This window comes from Rhinopithecus roxellana, chromosome 6, assembly GCF_007565055.1.
Source record: "Rhinopithecus roxellana isolate Shanxi Qingling chromosome 6, ASM756505v1, whole genome shotgun sequence".
NCBI classification, from domain to species: Eukaryota; Metazoa; Chordata; class Mammalia; order Primates; family Cercopithecidae; genus Rhinopithecus; species Rhinopithecus roxellana.
In genome coordinates this window covers 91,743,977-91,763,646 of record NC_044554.1, presented here as the reverse complement: position 1 = coordinate 91,763,646, position 19,670 = coordinate 91,743,977, and the positions used below count along the sequence as shown (strand labels likewise).

At 36.9% G+C, this 19,670-nt stretch overlaps 1 protein-coding gene across 3 annotated transcripts in view; it reads left to right on the top strand.

Moving 5' to 3' along the window:
• Positions 1–19,670, top strand: part of AMPH (amphiphysin) — a 258,597-nt gene that overhangs the window by 135,525 nt on the left and 103,402 nt on the right. For all 3 annotated transcript variants that reach the window (XM_030933296.1, XM_030933295.1, XM_030933294.1), the window contains exons 4-7: positions 3,499–3,593; positions 6,865–6,960; positions 17,942–18,049; positions 19,462–19,547. In XM_030933296.1, the coding sequence (XP_030789156.1) occupies positions 3,499–3,593; positions 6,865–6,960; positions 17,942–18,049; positions 19,462–19,547 (385 nt within the window). The remainder of the gene's footprint in view (positions 1–3,498; positions 3,594–6,864; positions 6,961–17,941; positions 18,050–19,461; positions 19,548–19,670) is intronic.

Below are 19,670 nucleotides of genomic sequence, written 5' to 3'. Positions count from 1 at the left end.
CATGCAGCGGGGGCCAGACACATGGATGATGAACATGCCAGATCTTTCTCTAAATGGAGCACAGTGCAGGTGGTGTCATTAATAGTTTTTTGTTTATGTGTCTTATGTGTAGGCATAACTAAGGGGTAGGGTTGACTATTCTTGAGTTACTTCACCAACTGCCTATTTTATTCCAACTCTTGGTCCCATCCTTGTTCTCCTTGAGAGTCTAAGAAAAAGATGCCCACTCTTGCTTTCCTTTGAGGCAGCTGCTGTCTTTTTACACAACTCTCTTCTAAGCAATGGGACAAAGCTGCTAGATACTTGCAGTATTTTAGACGTTCTTTTAATGGTTTATCCTTGCTGCTGGTTATTTATTTTAACTGATGTTATTTTTAACTAAAACACATACTCTCAGGCTATTTAAGCAAGGAGTATGTATAAAGTAGTGCAATCTATGCAACAAGTCTTAAAGGATGAAAAGAGAAGCTCACAAATTTGGCTGCGAATGGGAATAGACAACATTTTATGAAATGTCTTGGAGAAGGTCCAAAATTTTGAAGAGAGTGAAGTGGTTCCCTTCCAATAGTAAAATAATAATAATCCTTCTATATCTGATGCTGGGCATTTGTCTTACAGTTTTAGGAATCACTAATCTTTTAAGAAAATTTGGATATTGTACATTATTCAACCTCAGAGGTAGCATTTAGCACCTATGCTGCTTTGATGTTGCCAAATTACTCTGAAGGGAAGGTGTATTTTAGCTTTTTTTTCCCCCATCACACTCTGTCAGCAGAGTAATCCCTAAATCCCTAAAAGCTCTGCCAGTCTGGAGCTAGGCTTGCAGCCTCTCACCTGTGTATCCATTAAAGTGCATCCTATGGAGGAGATGTTCTCAAAACAATTTCCATGTCAAAATGGCTTCTGTCCAAATGATGCATCACCACTTATCCACCCTGTAATTAGTAGTTACTTTTGGCTGTTAATAGGTATATTTACTGCAACATCATGCTTTTAGTCTTGATGATTAAAGTCTTATATAATTTTATTTTAAGGTTATATTCATGATTTTCTTTTTCATCACAAAGGTTATTTGGCCTACAGTGCCAAATTTCTTTTTCTTCTCTTAAGACATTGTTAAAAACCTATCTACACAGCTATGTATAGTTTCCATCAGACTTAAGACAAAAATTTAAAGAAAATGCCAGAAGTCTTTTGGCATCTGGATTATAGAAGGGGGTCCACTAGTGACTAACCCTTGGTATGAATTTGAGGGATATATTTCTTGATAGAGATTTGCTTGTACTTGGGTGAGGGTGAATTTGGACACTTGGGATAATGTAGCCTCCACAGGGAAGGGAGATGTTCTGTGTCTAAAGAGAACACAAGTGCTATGAAACTCCAAGTTACATGTGGACTTTTATACATATTTCTCAAGGATATACTTCTGTCATTTCAGACATCTTTTAGTTTGTCCTTTTCTCTCAGTTGAACCCAGAATTAGCTACCTCCAATCCAACAAGGATGTCAAGTTTTCAGTTTAACAAATGATTTTCATCTTAGGATTCACTGACCTTAAGTTTACAGGATGTGTTTTTTATTTCTCATGACAGTGCTCTGATTTTCCTCTCCTCTCCCTGTTTCCAGCCCCCTTTTATCCCTGCTAGTCCTCGCTAGGTGGGACCTGGCCACATTGATGTCTTGGCCTCAGCTTCCTGAGTAGCTGGGATTACAGGTGTGTGCCACCATGCCTGGCTAATGTTTTTTTGTATTTTTATTTCACTATTTTGGTCAGGCTGATCTCGAACTCCTGACCTCAGGCAATTCACCTGCCTCGACCTCCCAAAGTGTTGAGATTACAGGCATGAGCAACCGTGCCCGGCCCATCTTCACTTTTCACCCTTAAGTTTGGAATCATCAGGGAGCAGAACCGTACGGTGCCTTCTTAGCACACTGTCTCACCTCATGATTAAGACTGTGAAGTGGGAAGAGCAAGTCAGGGGACAGGTGGACTGAGCAAGGCTCGTATCTACCTTTCCGCTGTCAGGGAGAGTCTTCTGCCAGAGGCGTGTCTCCAAGTCCCCAGCTCTTCCTGGCACTTTGTTTTGCTCTCAGCCATGAACTGTCTTCCTGACTTTTCAGTACATACATTAACTTTTGTGCAGGAGGTCCTTGGGGGAGACTAAAAAGGACTGGGTGATACTTTATGTCACCATGTTGTGCTCAGAAGCATGTATCTTTAATGTTGTTCTTTAATGTTGCAAACCATAGTTTTGCAACGTATCAAATGTATCCCTAATGAAAATTGAGACCCAAAGGCTTAGGAACCCTAAAATTTCTAAGAGTTTTGATTTAAAACTGCATTTATAGTTTTAAATAATACAGCAGGTCTTCAAATAGCATAGTTTCATTCAACATCATATTGTTATAATAACGATGAGAAAAAAAAATCTCGGCCAGGGCCACGGTCTGTGTGGAATTTGTACACTGGGTTTTCTCTCAGTACTTTGACTTCCTCCCACGTCCCAAAGATATACAGGTGAAGTTTACTGGCGTGTCAGTGAGTGTGGGTGTGTGAGTGAGCGCTGCGGTAATACGCGTCTTGTCCAGGGCTGGTTCCCATCTTGTACTCTGAGCCTCTAGGAGAGGATCTGGTCACCCATGACCCTAAACTGGAGTAAGCAAGTAAATAATTATCTTACTTGTTTTTATTAATCTTTCTTAAATGTATGTACTGCTCTCATTTATTTCAATGTTTAATATTAGAAGTGTGTTGACCTTTAGTTAGAAGTTTTGTGATGTGTCTGTGAAAAATATGTCCCGGGAACTTAACTCTTATTTATATGAATTAGCCTTGGGTAAAATGGGTTTCATTATTCTTCATATCAATTAAAGTTACCCTTTGCAAGAACCTATAGATGACATTAAGTAAGGGCTTACTATACTGGAAAATGACATTTTTTTCTTTGCTCTTTGTAAAAATTTTAGGTCACTTAAAACTTAACCATTTAACCACTTTAACCATGTTTACCATTTTAGGCCACTTAACCACTTTTGACTGTTATGCCCTATAATCCTATTAATTTTTACTTCTAGTCCCTTCTAAAAATGCTTTATGCCTTGTATTTAAATTCATTTAGGACTAATTTTAGTTTGAGAACTCTGCGGTTTTATGGACCAGTGTTCTTAGCATCTGACAACACTTGGCAAGTGATAGCACACATAATAGGACACATTATGATTATTGTGGTTTTCAGAGTAGGATATTTGTTGATTTTTCCTGAGACCCCATATCTATCAGTATCAAGTGAATAATAGAAAATGCGCAATGTGATAAGTCTTAGAAACCCTCAAAGAAAGATAGGACAACAGATACAAGCAGCAGCTGTGGCTTTATAATTTTTCCTTAAATGTTTAGCAAGTAGTCAATATTTTTCTCTCACTTAAAAAAGTGGAGGAAGGGAGAAGAGAATCCTCACCCATTTCTGTGTAACAGGAGTTGTTTCTCTCCGACACTAGGCATGCAAGAGGCCTCCATGAAGCTCACGGAATCACTACATGAAGTCTATGAGCCGGATTGGTATGGGCGGGAAGATGTGAAAATGGTTGGCGAGGTAAGAACTGAGGTGGCTTCCATGAGGGTCCCACAAGCCTTGCTCAGTCCACCTGTCCCCTGACTTGCTCTTCCCACTTCACAGTCTTAATCATGAGGTGAGACAGTGTGCTAAGAAGGCACCGTGCAGTTCTGCTGCCTGATGATTCCAAACTTATAGTGAAAAGTGAAGATGGACCGGACGTGGTGGCTCACGCCTGTAATCCCAACACTTTGGGAGGCTGAGGCAGGTGAATCGCCTGAAGTCAGGAATTTGAGGTCAGCCTGGCCAAAATAGTGAAATAAAAATACAAAAAGATTACCCGGGCATGATGGCACATGCCTGTAATCCCAGCTACTCAGGAAGCTGAGGCAGAAGTGCTTGACCCCAGGAGGTAGAGGTTGCAGTGAGCCAAGATTGCACCACTGCACTCCAGCCTGGGCAACAGAACAAGAGTCCATCTCGAAGAAAATAAAAGTGAAGATGATCATAAAATCACTTGGGTAGAGGGCAGTATTTTAAGATTCCTTTTTGCAAAATAACAATATCATTTTTCTGTCCTCTCTACAAGCCTTAGCAGCCCATTTCTAGCAGACATGGATCACAGTGTGAATTGTGTCCCAACTTCACCCCCTCATCTCAATCCCCCTATTGACTATCCTTCCCCAAATGCAGGGACAGGAGTTCAGAAGAGCGTCCATTCCACTTTAACACCAGCTAGTCCATTCACAGATATTCACTTCATGAAGGCAAGCACAAAGTCAGAGTGTTAAAAGGAATTTGACTTCAGGAAGGCTTTGGCCCTAGACATGTCTTAACACCTGAAATCAGGTTTCTGGCTGGGGGCTGTCTGGCTGATGGGGAGTAAGTAAGTGGGTTTCGCTTTGTGGAAAGCAGAATGGACCAGAGACTGAGTATCGCTTTGTGATGTTGGACCAGTTGTTTAATCTTCTTAGGCTTTAGTTTCCTCATCTACAAAATGAGAAAAATAATTGTACCTACTAATAGGTAGGTACTTATTGCCTTTGTGTGGATGTCGTCTACCTACTCAGTGTTTGGAACGTGTTATGATTACTGACATGAGACAACTGCCAGTCACAGATTGTCTCACATCCAAGTTCTTTGTTAAAACAAAGAGCAGTTGCTTGTCATGTCTGCTACTCCAGGTGAGTTATTGCAGCTCATTTAGGTACAGATGACCTAAGTTCGATGTGGCAGCCAGAGCTCAGGGGAAGGTCTGATAGGTGATGCACTGAATGTCTGTGCGGCTTTGGAAAACAGGTGTTAACAGCAGAGTCCTAGGCTGCTCCATGACAATTCTGACATCCTGACATTGAACTTCATAATCTTCTTATAACTGAGATACTAACAGAGACTTATTTATGAAGAAAGCGCTTGTTGGTTCTTTTACATCTTTCAAAAACTTCCAGGATGTAGGTTTGGCCAAACCAGACCGCACACATTACTTTCAGATGCAATTATTAAGTAATTGCATCTTCTCATATTTCTTCAATTAAAACATAGTATTTCAACATCATGTTGCTGAACACTTTGTAAATTTCTAATTAGTGGTATAACTGAAAATTCATCGCGAAAGAAAAGAATTTTTAAGGGACTAATAGAAATTTGTATTAATAACTTTTCAAAACACTGCATTACATTCTATGTATGGCAAAGGCCACTGTTGGCATTTCTTTTTTAAGGAAATGGCTGTTATCCTACCTTGGTTCTTGCAGCTGCCAGGATTTTTGGAATCCTCAGTTACAGGTGCAAATATAGGTTCTTGTAATGATGAAGAAACTGAATACTGCGTGTTCAGAGGGTCTACTCACGTCAGCAGTTGAGCCTTTTTAAACAGTGGATTTGAATGTTTTGGTCTGCATAAAATTCTTGAATTGAGATTTGTAAAAATTAGGACTACTTTTCAAAGTGTGAAAAAGAAACAAAAGCAAATTTTAAAAGTGTGTGTGAGTTAACAAGATGAAAATTTATGTCTCACATAGAGGAATTTAAAGGTCGGCAGTCCAGGCATTGCATATTGGCTGCACAAGTATGAGGGGCCCATGTTTGCCATTTTTAGCCTGGCTTCAGGGGCAAGGTACTCTCTGAGCCCTGGCCATCAGCTCTTGTTTCTGCATGCCAGTTAGCGAGGAGGATGCAGTCTGGAAGACAGCCCACTCCTTCCTTCTTTTTCAGGACACTTCCTGAAAGTATATCCCATTGTCTAGAACACAGCTACATGACCGCATGTGGTTGCAAAGGAGTCTGGGAAGTAGAGTCTTTATCCTAGGTGGCCAAGTGCCCAGCTAAAATGGGAGGTTCAGTTAGTAGGAAACAAGAAAGGATAGAGATTGGGTAACAAAGAGCAGACTCTGTCAAGAGACCCAGAATGTGCTAGTGAGAGAAAACTGAAGATGACATTCTTGAGTACCTGCTATTTGCCTGAAATTCTGTGAAGCACTTCACATTGCTAACTCATTTAACTGGGGAAATTGAAATTCAGGGAGGTCTAGTTCCCCGAAGTCACACAGCTGGGATTAAAAAGTCCTCTGGTGAGGTAGCCCGGTGTGATAGTCATATCATGACTTTCATATCATGGCTTTGAGTTCAAGGAGACAAATCTGAGTTGAAACCTGTGTCTGTCATTTATCAACTGCATAACCTTGGCCAAGTTATATGACATCTCTGGGCTTCAGTGTCCTCTTCTGTACTGTGGAAATAACAAAGTCTTTTCTCATAACACAATTGTGAGAATGCCTTAACATAGTGACAGTGGGAATACTAGTTGTAATAATACTAATACCTAATATTCATTGTGTGTTTAACGTAATTGATACTGCATAAATGGTAAGACCTTTCCCAATATGACTGTAACTTTTCTGTTTTCCCTGTGGAGGATTCAGAAATGATTTGTTGTTTATTTCAGTGTGGATTGTGTTCTAATTTCATGGAGTGCTTCAGAAGCAAATTGTCTTAGTGGGATTATTCTCTTAGCCCCGAAGTCCATCTATAGGGTTATGGGGATCTTTTGAAGTTTCTGCATTCTTTGGTAATTTAGAATCAGCAATACAATTGTAATGAGCTAGCCTGTTTTGTTAGCTAGAACCAGTGACCAAATTGCCTTAAAATTTTATTGCATTATTAAATGATTCTCATTCTTCCCTAGCATCTCATATCTGGGAAAGTATTGCTTGTCTAATTTTATAGTTTCAGATACTTTTTAGGAGTTTGGTGAAAGGTATCCAATTAAAATAACTCAGCAGTGGTCTCTTTATTTCTTTTTTTATTTTAGAAATGTGATGTGCTGTGGGAAGACTTCCATCAAAAACTTGTGGATGGGTCCTTGCTAACACTGGATACCTACCTGGGGCAATTTCCTGACATAAAGGTATTTTACTCTGTATCTATAAAGAAAAGAGTTGAATGGGGTCATGTAGTTATTGAAACATGGGCAAGAAAAAAATTATTAAAGGTCTTCAAACTGACATCAAAGATACCTGGTAACTTTTCATTTATTTAAGCATGGGATTTTTATATTGTTCCTATCAGTTTGAAAAGAAATGTCATTACAGAAATCACATTTCGCCTTTAGTGAACTGCTTCAGCTTTTATTATTCTACAGAAGTCTTTTTAAACCCATAGATATAAAATCATAAACCAGAGCTGCCAAAAATTCCAATCTTCTTTATAATCAAAACTTTTTATTATATAGCATTTGACAAGGATTTCCATTAGAATAACCAGTGGTCACAAGGAAGGGAGAAATTCAATTGTAAATATGAGAGCAAAATCTGATCTTTCCTTGTTTACTGTCTGTTTTGCATGCATTTATAGTGAACCTGGAGAGTTTTTCTCTCATTGAAATTTTCAGGTAGAAGGTAAAATGTTAAGATATAAGCATTTCAAATACATTTGCATCTGGACCTAAAAATATTATGTCTAAAACACTGATCTTATTTGACCCTTGAATCTATTACAGAGGTAAATGGACAAGTGAAGGATTGATATTATAGATTTGGAATTGACTCTGCAGGTAAAGATGGCTTTTAAACTAACAGGGTTGGTACATGGTAAATGAACCTAAATGGATCAGACTAGATGTGTTAGACCTATTGACAAAATGCCACAGAGAGCAAATCCAAACAGTGGGTTTTCGATGATGTTACCATATTAGGCAGCAAAGTGCTTTATTGAGTAGTTGGGCGAATGCAACCTCATTAACAGGTGTGAATTGGGTTTTAAAAATTCTCTGATGAATTAAAAAATGAAATTATTAAAAATTCTTTAAGACCGTGTGCACCAGGGAACATGTTTTGAGACATCCTCAGATAATTTTGATTAGTCACTCAATTTTTGCCTTGGGATTTGTAGTGTTTGTGGAGCAAACAGTCTCACAATAGTAAACACTTAAGAGTACTGCTTATTGCATTGCAATTTATTTTCAATATTATTTTATTTTATTTATATTTTTTACTTTATTGCAGTAAGAACATTTAACATGAGATCTACCCTTTAACAGATTTTGAACTGCACAATACAGTATTGTTACTGTTCATCTTACATAACTGAAATTTTATACCCGTTAATTAGCAACTCTCGTTTTCCAACTCTCTCTAGCCCTTGGCAACCATCATTCTATGTATTGTTTGCTTCTCTGAGGTTGTTTGTAGGTCTTTGGATAAATGTCTGTTCTAGTCCATTGCCCTTTCTTAAGTCAGCTTATTAGTGTTTTTTCTATTGAGCTCTAGGTGTTCCTTTGTATATTTTGGAAATTAACTCCACATCAAACATGTGATTTCAGATCTTTTCTCCCTTTCCATAGCTTGCATTTTACTCTTCATTGTTTATTTTGCTGAGCAGAAGCTTTTTACTTTGATGTAGTTCCTCTTGTCTATTTTTGTTTTTGTTGCCTGTCTTTTTGGTGTCAAGTCCAAGAAACCATTGCTAACACCAATGTCTATTCTAAAACATCTTCATTTAGAAAATGAAGCCTTTCCCCCTCAGCTTTTCTTCTGGGAGTTTTACAGTTTCAGATCTTACAGTTCAGGTCTTTAATCCATTTTAAGTTGATTTTTGTGTACGGTATAAGATAAAGGTCCAATTTAATTTTTTGTCATGTAAATATCCAGTTTTCCCAGCAACATTTATTGAGGAGACTGCCTGTTCCCAGTTGTGTATTCTCGGCACCCTTTTTGAAGATCAGTTTACTGAATATTTGTGGATTTACTTCTGGGCTTTATATTCTGTTCCAGAAGTCTATATAACTGTCTTTATGCCAGGACAATGCTGTTTTAATTACTGAGATCTGTAACAAATTTTGAAATAAGAAGTGTAATGCCTCTAGCTTTGTCTTTCTTCTTCAAAGTTGTTTTGTCTATTTGGGGTCTTTTGTGCTTCCACGTGAATTTTAGAATTTTTAAAAAAACTTTCTGTTAAAAATTCTATTAAGATTTTGATAGGGATTACATTCAATCTGTAGATCACTTTGGGTAGTATGGGCACTTTAACAATAGGAAGTCTTTCAGTCTGTGCATCCGGGATGCCATTACATTTGTTTGTGCCTTCTTTATTTAATCAATATTTTATAGTTCTCAGTGTACAAATCATTTCACTTCCACAGTTAGGTTTATTCTTAAGTATTTATCTTGGATGCTATTGTAATTGGTATTGCTCTCCTAACTTCTTTCTCAGTTTGTTACTAGTGTATAGAAAGACAACTAATAATTTTTTAAATTATACTTTAAGTTCTGGGATACGTGTGCAGAACGTACAGGTTTGTTACATAGGTATACATGTGCCGTGGTGGTTTGCTGCAGCCATCAACATGTCATCTATATCAGGTATTTCTCCTAATGCTATCCCTCCCCTAGCCCCCCATCTCCCAACAGGCCCCAGTGTGTGATGTTCCACTCTGTGTCCATGTTTTCACTGTTCAGCTCCCACTTATGAGTGAGAACATGTGGTGTTTGGTTTTCCGTTCCTGTGTTAGTTTGCTGAGAATGTTGGTTTCTAGCTTCATCCATGTCCCTGCAAAGGACGTGAACTCATCCTTTTATGGCTGCATAGTCTTCCATGGTGTATATGTGCCACATTTTCTTTAACCAGTTTATCATTGATGGGCATTTGGGTTGGTTCCAAGTCTTTGCTGTTGTGAATAGTACTGCAGTAAACATACATGTGTGTGTGTCTTTATAGTAGAATGATTTATAATCCTTTGGGTATACACCCAGTAATAGGATTGCTGGGCCAAATGTTCTTTCTGGTTCCAAATCCTTGAGGAATTTCCACACTGTCTTCCAGAATGATTGAACTAATTTACACTCACACCAACAGTGTAAAAATGTTCCTATTTCTCCACATACTCTTCAGCATCTGTTGTTTTCTGACTTTTTACTGATCGCTATTCTAACTGGCATTAGATGGTATCTCATTGTGGTTTTGATTTGCATGTCTCTAATGACCAGTGATGATGAGCTTTTTTTCATTTGTTTGTTGGCCACATAAATGTCTTCTTTTGAGAAGTGTCTGTTCATAGCCTTTGCCTACTTTTTGATGTTTGTTTTTTTCTTGTAAATTTGTTTAAGTTCTTTGTAGATTCTCGATATTAGCCCTTTGTCAGATGGATAGATTGCAAAAATTTTCTCCCATTCTGTAGGTTGCCTGTTCACTCTGATGATAGTTTCTTTTGCTGTGCTGAAGCTCTTTAGTTTAATTAGATCTCATTCATCAATTTTGGTTTTTGTTGCAATTGCTTTTGGTGTTTTAGTCATGCAGTCTTTGCCCATGCCTATGTTCTGAATGGTATTGCATAGGTTTTCTTCTAGGGTTTTAATAGTTTTAGGTCTTACATTTAAGTCTTTAATCCATCTTGAGTTAATTTTTGTATAAGGTGTAAGGAAGGGGTCCAGTTTAAGTTTTCTGCATATAGCTAGCAAGTTTTCCCAATACTATTTACTAAATAGGGAGTCCTTTCCTCATTGCTTGTTTTTGTCATATTTGTCCAAGATCAGATGGTTGTAGATGTGTGGCGTTATTTCTGAGGCCTCTGTTCTGTTCCATTGGTCTATATATCTGTTTTGGTTATAGTAACCATGTAGTGTAGTTTGAAGTCAGTACCATGCTGTTTTGGTTACAGTAACCTTGTAGTGTAGTTTGAAGTCAGGTAGTATGATGAAAGGCAACTAATTACTTAATGTAGATTTTGTATCCGGAAACTTTTCTTATTTGTTTACTAGTTCTGGCAGTTTTTTTGTGGAGCCTTTAGGGTTTTCCATGTAGAACATCACAGTATCTGCCAACAGGTACAATTTTACTTCTTGCTTTCCAATTTGGATGAATTGTATTTCTCTTTCTTGCCTAATTTTTTTCAATTGAAAAGAAATGGTGAGAGTGGGCATCCTTGTCTTGTTTCTGATGTCAGTGGAAAGTCTTCAGTTTTTTCTATTGAACATGATGCTAACTGTAAGTTTTTCATATATGGCCTTTGATATGTTGGGGTAATTTCCCTTCATTTCTAGTTTGCTGAGCATTTTATCATGAGAGGGTAATGAATTTTATCAAATGCATTTTCTATTGAAAGGATTATGCAATTCTTATCGTTCATTATATTGATGTGGTGTATCACATTAATTGATTTTCATATGTTAAACTGTTCTTGCATCCCAGGAATGAATCCTACTTGGTCATGATGTATGATCCTTTTGATCTGCTGTTGAATTCAGTTTGCTAGTATTTTGTAGTGCTTTTTTGCATCTGTGTTAATCATGATATTGGTCTGCAGTTTTCTTTTCTTGTGGTGTCTTTGTCTGACTTTGATATCAGGGCCTCAGACAATGAGTTTTGAAGTGTTCTCTTCCTTGCGATCTTTTTGGAAGAGCTTGAGAATGATCGGCATTAATTCTTTTTTAAATGTTTGGTAGAATTTGCCAATGAAGCCATCTGGTCTTGGTTTTGTTGTTGTTGGGAGGTATTTGGTTGCCTATTAAATCTCCTTACTACTTAAAGATGTGTTCAAGCCTTCCATTTATTCATGATTCGGTCTTTGTAGGTTGTATGTATCTAGTAATTTATCTGTCTCATCTATATTATTCAGTTTGCCAGTATGTACTGTTCATATTAGTCTCTTAACCTTTTTATTTCTATGGCATCAGTTGTAATGTATCACCTTTTAGTTCTGATTATATTTATTTGATTCTTCTATCTTATTTAATTTAGATAAAAGTTTGTTAAATTTGTTTATCTGCTCAAAAAAACAACTTGTAGTTACCTTGATTTTTCCTATTGTTTTTCTAATCTTTATTTCACTTATTTCCACTCTAATCTTTATCTTTCCTTTTCTTTTGACAATTTGGAGTTTCATTTGTTCTTTTTCTAGTTCCTTGATATGTAGAGTTAGGTTGTTTATTGAAATCTTTCCTTTTAATGTATGCATTTATCACTAAAACTTTCCACTTAGTACTGCTTTTGCCACTACTTGTTTTTGTTTACATTTGTGCTGAGATACTTTTTAATATCCATTTTGATAGCTTTTTGGACCCATTGGTTGTTCAAAATTGTGTTGTTTAATTTCCAAACATGTGTGAGTTTTTCAGTTTTCTTTCTGCTATTGATTTCTAGTTTGATTTTATTGTGTTTGGAAAAGATACCTGGTATGATTTCAGTCTTATTAAATTTGTTAAGACTAGTTTTGTGACCCAACATACTTTCCATACTGAAGCATCTTCCATGTGCAACTTAAGAGTATGTGTATTCTGCTGTTGTTGTTTTGAATATTCTGTATATGTCTGTTAGGTCCATTTGATCTATAGTGTTGTTCAGGTCTACTGTTTCTTATAATTGAAATTGTAATCGAAATTGTGGTTCTATCTGTAATTGAAAGTGGAGTATTAAGGTTTTGTATTATTATCCTATTGCTATCTGTTTCTTTCTTCAGTTTATCAATGTTTTTTTTATATATATAGGTGCTTTATATTTATAATTGCTGTATCTTCCTGAGGGATTGACCTTTTTATCATTACATGGCCTTCTGTTTCTCTTGTGACAGTTTTGGAATTAAGGTTTATTTTGTCTGATAAGGACAACCATCCCTAGTCTTTTCTGGTTACCATTTGCCTGGAATATCTTTTTCCATCTCTTTATTTTCAGCCTATGTGTGTCCTGTAATCTAAAGTGAGTCTCTTGTAGACAACAAATAGTTGGATCTTTTTTAAAATTTAAATTCATTTAGCCACTCTATGTCTTTTGACTGGGAATTTAATCAACTTACATTTGAAGTAATTATTAGTAGGAAAGCATTTACTGTTACAAATTTGTTCATTGTTTTCTGTTTGTCTTATTATTTGTTTGTTCCTCTTTTCCTCTCTTGTTAATTTCTTTTGTATTTTGTTGTTTCTTTGTATTGATATGCTTTGATTTTTTTCTCTTTTACTTTTGTGTACCTTCCATATGTATTTTTGTGGTTATGATAGAATTTAGATAAAATATTTTATAATTATTACAGTCTATTTTAAGCTAAGAACTAAATTAACATCAATCACCCCTAAAAACTCTACACATTTATTTTCACTACATGTATACTTTATATTGTCAAAATTTGCATATATTTATGTTGTGTTTTCATAAATATATTTTTTAGTTATAGTTATGCTTAGCATTTTTGTCTTTTTGACTTTTATACTAGAATTGAAAGTGATTCACCCATCACTGTTACGGTAATACAGTATTCTGTATTTGTCTATATATTTACATTTACCAACAAATATTATACTTTCTTATGCTATTGTTTGCTGTTTAGTGTCCTTTAATTTCATGTTAAAGAAATCTGTTTAGCATTCTTTACAAGGTAGGCTTAATGGTGATGACCTCCTTCAGCTTTGGTTTGTCTAGCTATGTCTTTGTCTCTTCTTTAAGAATACAAGAAACAAGTACTCTTGTTTCACAATTTTTTCTTTCTTTCATCACTTTAAATATGTCATCTGACTCCCTTCTTGCCTGCTTCTGCTAAAAGTCCATTAAGAGTATTACAGAGATTCCCTGGTATGTGAGCAAGTCACTTTTCTCTTGTTGTTTTGAAATTCCATATTTGTAATTGACAATTGAAATAATGTGTCTCTGTGTAGACTTTTAGGGGTTCATTTCATTTGGAGTTTTTGGGCTTCCTGAATTTGAATGAACTTCCCAGTCTTGGGAAGTTTTCAGTCATTATTTCTTTCAATAGCTTTATGATTATTTTTTTCTTCTCCTTCTGGGATTCCCATAGTGCATAAGTTGGTCCATGTAATGGTGTCCCATAAATCCCTTAAGCGTTTTTCACTATTTTTCATTTGTTTTTCTTTTTGTTCCTCTGACCAAATGATTCTTAATGACCTGTCTGAGTTTATTGATCCTCTTTTCTGCTTGATCTAATATTCTCTTGAACTCCCCTCCCCCAGTGAATTTTTCAGTTCACTTATTGTATTTTTCAGTTCTATCATTTCTGTTTGATATTTTCTATATCACTTTGTTTAATTTCTCACTTTGTGTATACATTGTTATCCTGATCTGAGTGACAGTTACTTTGAATTCTCTGTCAGGCACATCATATATCTCCATTTCATTAGGGTTGATGTTTGTAAATTTGTTTTGTTTCTTTGTTTGATACATATTTCCCTGTTTTTAAATTTACCTTGGTTCTCTATGTTGGTATCTTCACATTAGACAAAACAGCCACCTCTTTTAATCTTTGTGGACTATCTCCATATAGGAGAAGACCTTCACCAATCATCCCAGTCATAGATTTTAGAAGCCTCTCAAACTTTTGACTATTCTGATTGCTTTCTTTGTTCTTAGCAACCCCTAGGCATCTAGAGAATCCTGGGTCATTTCAGTGCTCTGAGACAAGCAAGATTCATTTTCTTTGGAAGCCATTTTCTTGGGAAGCCCACAAAAGTTGTATCATTGGATGCTTAACTCTTTCCCTGCATAGATAGAAGCAGGGACCTTGGTGTTTTTTACTGAGGGGAGGGGCTGTGGCAACTAGTTGTATAGTAGGCCGTACTACCTAGAAGTGTGTTTTTATTTGTTTGTTTATTTCCTTCTGCTTGCTCTACACTGAGCCAGGGAGAGGAGCTATGGCAAGTGCCTGCATGCATGTTCAAACCCCTGTTTATTCTCTGTAGACCCAGGGACTAGTGTATGCTGGACCTGTCAGCTATTCAAGACAGGCAAGTAGAAGACACTCCCTTGGGTAGAAGTCAGAAAAGCTGGGATGCTAGATGTTCAGTCCTGCTTATTCACTCTTCACTGAGAAGCAGGGAGCTGGAGGTTCCCTCTTGATTATATGGCACTGTGCTAGGGATAGCAAGAAAGTATCTCCCCTTTTCCTGCTTGTTTCAATGTGGCTGGATTTGCACTTGCCAAGGGTTCAGGAGCCATTCAACTAGTTTCTGGTGTCTCACAAACAAAAAATTGATTCATGTGTTGGTGTTAAATCTGTATGTTTGTGGGGAAGGAGAGTCCAGGGCTTCCTATTCTTCCCTCTTGCTACCATCACCTTTATTGCATGGTAATTTAATCTCCTTAAAAGCAATACTTAAGAAATCAGACAAGGTTACGGAAAAATTGTATCCTCGTACCTGAAAATTCCAAAGCAGCTTACAACTTGTTCAAATTATTCGTATGATATATGTTCATAGTGTGACTTAGCTAAGCAAATAAAGGCTGTGTGACTGACTAGAGAAGCAAACATCTGAAAGTTTTTTGAGTTTCAGGAGCTAAAGCTTAGTATCATTAATAAAATTGGAAGATCTTAGTTATTGTACTGTATTTAGAAATTGGCCGCACTGTCTAGGAGCGTGTAATTTCAGAATACAAGCACATTCAGAATTACATTTATCGAAACACAGAAAGATTAAAATAAAATTATGACAGATTATGTTGGCTGGTCTTCTCGGTTTATTCCACGTCAGAAAGATGAAGAGCTCATTACAACTTTTCCTTGAGTAATTAGTTTTTTGGGGTCATCATTCACTTTTGTAAGATATTTTCACTGGGTGTGGAATTCTGAGTTGGCAGATTTCTTTTAACTTTTATTTTTTAGTACTGTAAATGTATCATCCAATGTGTTCTGGCTTACATGGTTTCTGAAGATTAGCAACCTGTAATTTTTACCTTTTTATTTTATGTTTTTCTTTTATTCTTGATGTTAAGCAGTTTGACTATGATGTATTTAGATGTGTATTGTTTGGTATTTTTCCTTTTTGGGATTCTCTGAGTTTCTTGGATCTATACTTGGATGTCTTCATTATTTAAAAAAAATTTCCGCCATTATCTCTTGAAATATTGCTTCTTATTCTCTCATCTCTTTTTGAGACTTCAATTATATTGTGTTAGACCATTTTATATTGCACTGTAGGTCTTAGATGCTCAATTCTCTCTCTTTTTTTCTTCAATTCTTTCCTTTTTGTGTTTTAATGTAAATAATTTATTGTGACCTGTCTTCAAGTACACTATTTCCTCAGCTTTTTCAAGTTTAGTGATGGGCCCACTGAATCAATTTTTCCTCTCTGATAACACTTTTAAAATTTCTAGTGTTTCAATTTGATTTCTATTTGACCATTAAAAGTTTCTATATCTCTTCTGAAATTCCCCATCTGATTATCTTTGTTGTTGACTTTTTCAAACTAGATACTTTGACATATTAGTCATACTCATTTTAAAATTCCCGTTTGTTACTTCCAACATCTGGTCATGTCTGAGTCTGTCTCTGTTGTTTGCTTTATCTTTTCTCATGGGTTGTTTTTTTTTGTTTGTTTGCTTTTGTGTATTTTGTAATTTTTTATTGAATGCCAGACATCATGTATGGGATAGTGGATACTGAAATCATATTTATGTCTGAAAATTGGCCAGCCTTTTTATCAGACCGTTAATATGACAGTTGGAATCAATTAATCAGGACCTGAGCTGGATTGGGGCTTTATTTTTGCTATTGTTACTTCAGTGCACCACAGCTTTCAAATTCCTCCAGATTTAGACTGCTAATGCCTTGTACTTATATTTTAACGTCTGTAATATTTTCAAATTCTTAGGTTGAAGCCTGATTTTGGGGCCCTTAGGTCCTGGAGGGTTTTTCTCAGTGTGGCTGCTGCTTATTAGATTTTAGTTGTCTTTGTATGCGTACATTGCAGAAGGGGTCTCTCTCCTTGCACTGTCCTCCTCCAGTGGTAGGCCACTATTGCTTGTTTTTTAGTGTTATAGCTTCTAGTGGAGTTAGGGCTTTTGGGTTTTTTGTTTTGTTTTGTTTTATTTGTTTGTTTTAAATCCTTTCCCGGCCTTGTTTTAGGCAAAGTCAGCCTCATATCTGTGGTTGGATTTGAGCAAGTTTCCTTCCCTGCCCAAGTTGGAACAGTCAACTCCTTCCTAGGCCCAAGGAGTCAGGTCTTGGGCCTAGGAAGCTTTTATGCCCCTTGAGACTTTTTCTTTTACCCTTTTGCCTACAACAATTATTTTTGCCTAAAATCTAGAGGTCAGAAGGCTCTCCATCTCTACCGGAGCCACATTGGTTTTGCTTTGACTGCTCCCCCAGAAGCAGTAGATCTTTGCTTGCACCTGTGGGTAGAAGGGTTTGGTGCCCCCTCCTCAAGCAGCTTAAAGCTTGTTGTTGTTGTTGTTGTTAAGTGGAAATGTTCAATAGAAATGAGCAGAGCTTTATGCCTATCCCCTAGCAGCCATATGTCACCTCATTTGCATCCACACTTCAAGGGAATGTCTTGTTCTCAGACTTTCTCATGGCTTCCAATGTTGACCCATGGGAAAGGGCTTGCCCATTAGCACAATCTGTGCCTTTGGCCCTGTGTCTTTGGCCACCAGTTATTCCAAATGACACATTAGTCTAAGGGATTTAATGAACAAAGTATTGAGAATCACTTGTAGGAAAAGAGTTTTCTTAGGAAGTAAATCTGTTTTTATAGAACTGCTGTTGGTGTGAGTGTTATTAGAATTATAAAACCAAATCTAACATAGTTTTCCACTATCTTCAGAATACAACATTTAAAGATTTAGACTAGAGAATAATGAAGAGTATAGTTTTGCCTTCTCTCCCTGACCAATTCTGGATTTTTTTCTGGTCGTTGACTGCAAACTGCCCTCAGCTGCTCATGATTATCCTAATTATTATCAAAAGGGAAGATATTTATCTAATGGCTTCCACACAAAGGATTGGAGGTGTTCATCTGATTTTCAGGGGTCACTTAGCTAGTGAAACTCCAGCTCCTCTTGATCTCCAGTCAAGATCCTCAGCAGCTCTGGACAAGGAAAGCATTTTGGCACCTGGCTGTCAAAGGGAGACTCTATGTCCATGCTTCTTTCTTAGTGAGTGCATTTCCTGTTGACAGAATCGCATCGCCAAGCGCAGCAGGAAGCTGGTGGACTACGACAGTGCCCGCCACCATCTGGAAGCTCTGCAGAGCTCCAAGAGGAAGGATGAGAGTCGAATCTCTAAGGTAGGGATTGAGCCCATGGTCAATACCACTCTCCATATTTTATGACCTGTTGCAGCTTTGCTTTTTAAAATTAAGTGTTTCCTCTGTAAAAGGAGATTGGAAACTGAACAGAATTTAAACGGAAACATAGTGCTTTTTATTATTTTTAATGGAAATAAGGCTTTTCATTGTACAGTTCATATGGGGGACACTGACTCACACATTTTGATCAGAATGAACTTTGGCCTACAATGTTGCAGGATCAAAGAAAGTAGTGTGTCCGCACTTCCTTAGGTACTTGTGGTCCACACTCAGTGCTGAAATGCAGATGCAGATGGGACACCAAGCTGAAATTTTCAGAGGTGACTTTTGATTGTCTGAGAGTACAGACGTGTGGATTTGCATAAAACTAATTTTCTGTTAGAAAAGTTTTTATAGTAGCTTTCACCATGTATATCAGCAAGTTACAGATGCCGACTAACTGAACTCATCTCCTAAGTACACCCTCTTCTTCCAGTTTTGCCTTTTCCTATATGCCTACACACAGCTGTCTGAATGGTCTTTCTATATCAAGATATGTTTCTCACTGCTTAAATATTTTAATGGTTTCTATTACCTGTACGAAAAATGCTAAATTTCTCAGTACAGCATAGAAGACCCTCACAATTTGGCTGTAACTCACCTGTCCATCCTGATCAACTTTCAAGTCTCCTTTCCCCTCCTCGCCTTCTTCCATAAACATACCATGAGCCAGAGCTACACAACAGTTTCTGAGCAGTTCACAATAATAAATGCCCTTCATGAGAGGCCTCCTAGATACCAGGCACCCTGTTCAACACTTCATCTACATTAACTTTCCTTAATACTCAAAACAACCTGTGAGGTACACAGTAGTAAAGCAGTCTGATAAGTTCACATGGTAAGCTAGAATTCCTTTTCAAGGCATTCCACCTTTATGTATTGTAATGTCTTTCCTACCCCCTCCTTTAGCAAACATTTTCTGATTCTTTAGGATTCAGCACCACCTTCCACATAGCATGCTCTATAACACGTTGTAAGTCCCTTTTGTAAATACATCCTGTAATGTAATTATTTAGAGTTCCCACTAGACTGGGAATTTGCTGGGGATGCATTCATGTTCAGTATCCATAGCAGAGCTGTCTACATGGCAGGCAACTAACACATTTTTGTAGAATAAATGATTCAGCCAGAAACTGCAAGAGCAACCACTGTAATCAATCCAGTTTCCAGTTTTAGAGATTCTTAGTGTTTCCTGTTTAATTGAAAAACAAGGATATGCTTTTAACCAAATACTCTCCTTCTCAAAATGTTTCCAAGATGCCATAAAACTATTTTTCTTTTATATTAAACGATGCTGTTGTGTATAGAAATGGTCTTTCTTAGTGTAAACACATGTTATGTTTCATTCCTAGGCAGAAGAAGAATTTCAGAAAGCACAGAAAGTGTTTGAAGAGTTTAATGTTGACTTACAAGAAGAGTTACCATCATTATGGTCAAGGTATAAATATTTCTTTACGGGTTGCACATGTTCCTTTTAGAAATTCAAGGTCAGTGAATATCCCTTATCTTGTCTTTATTTTTGCTGTGATACTTCAGCACTGTCCAGTGGAAGTGTTCTTTA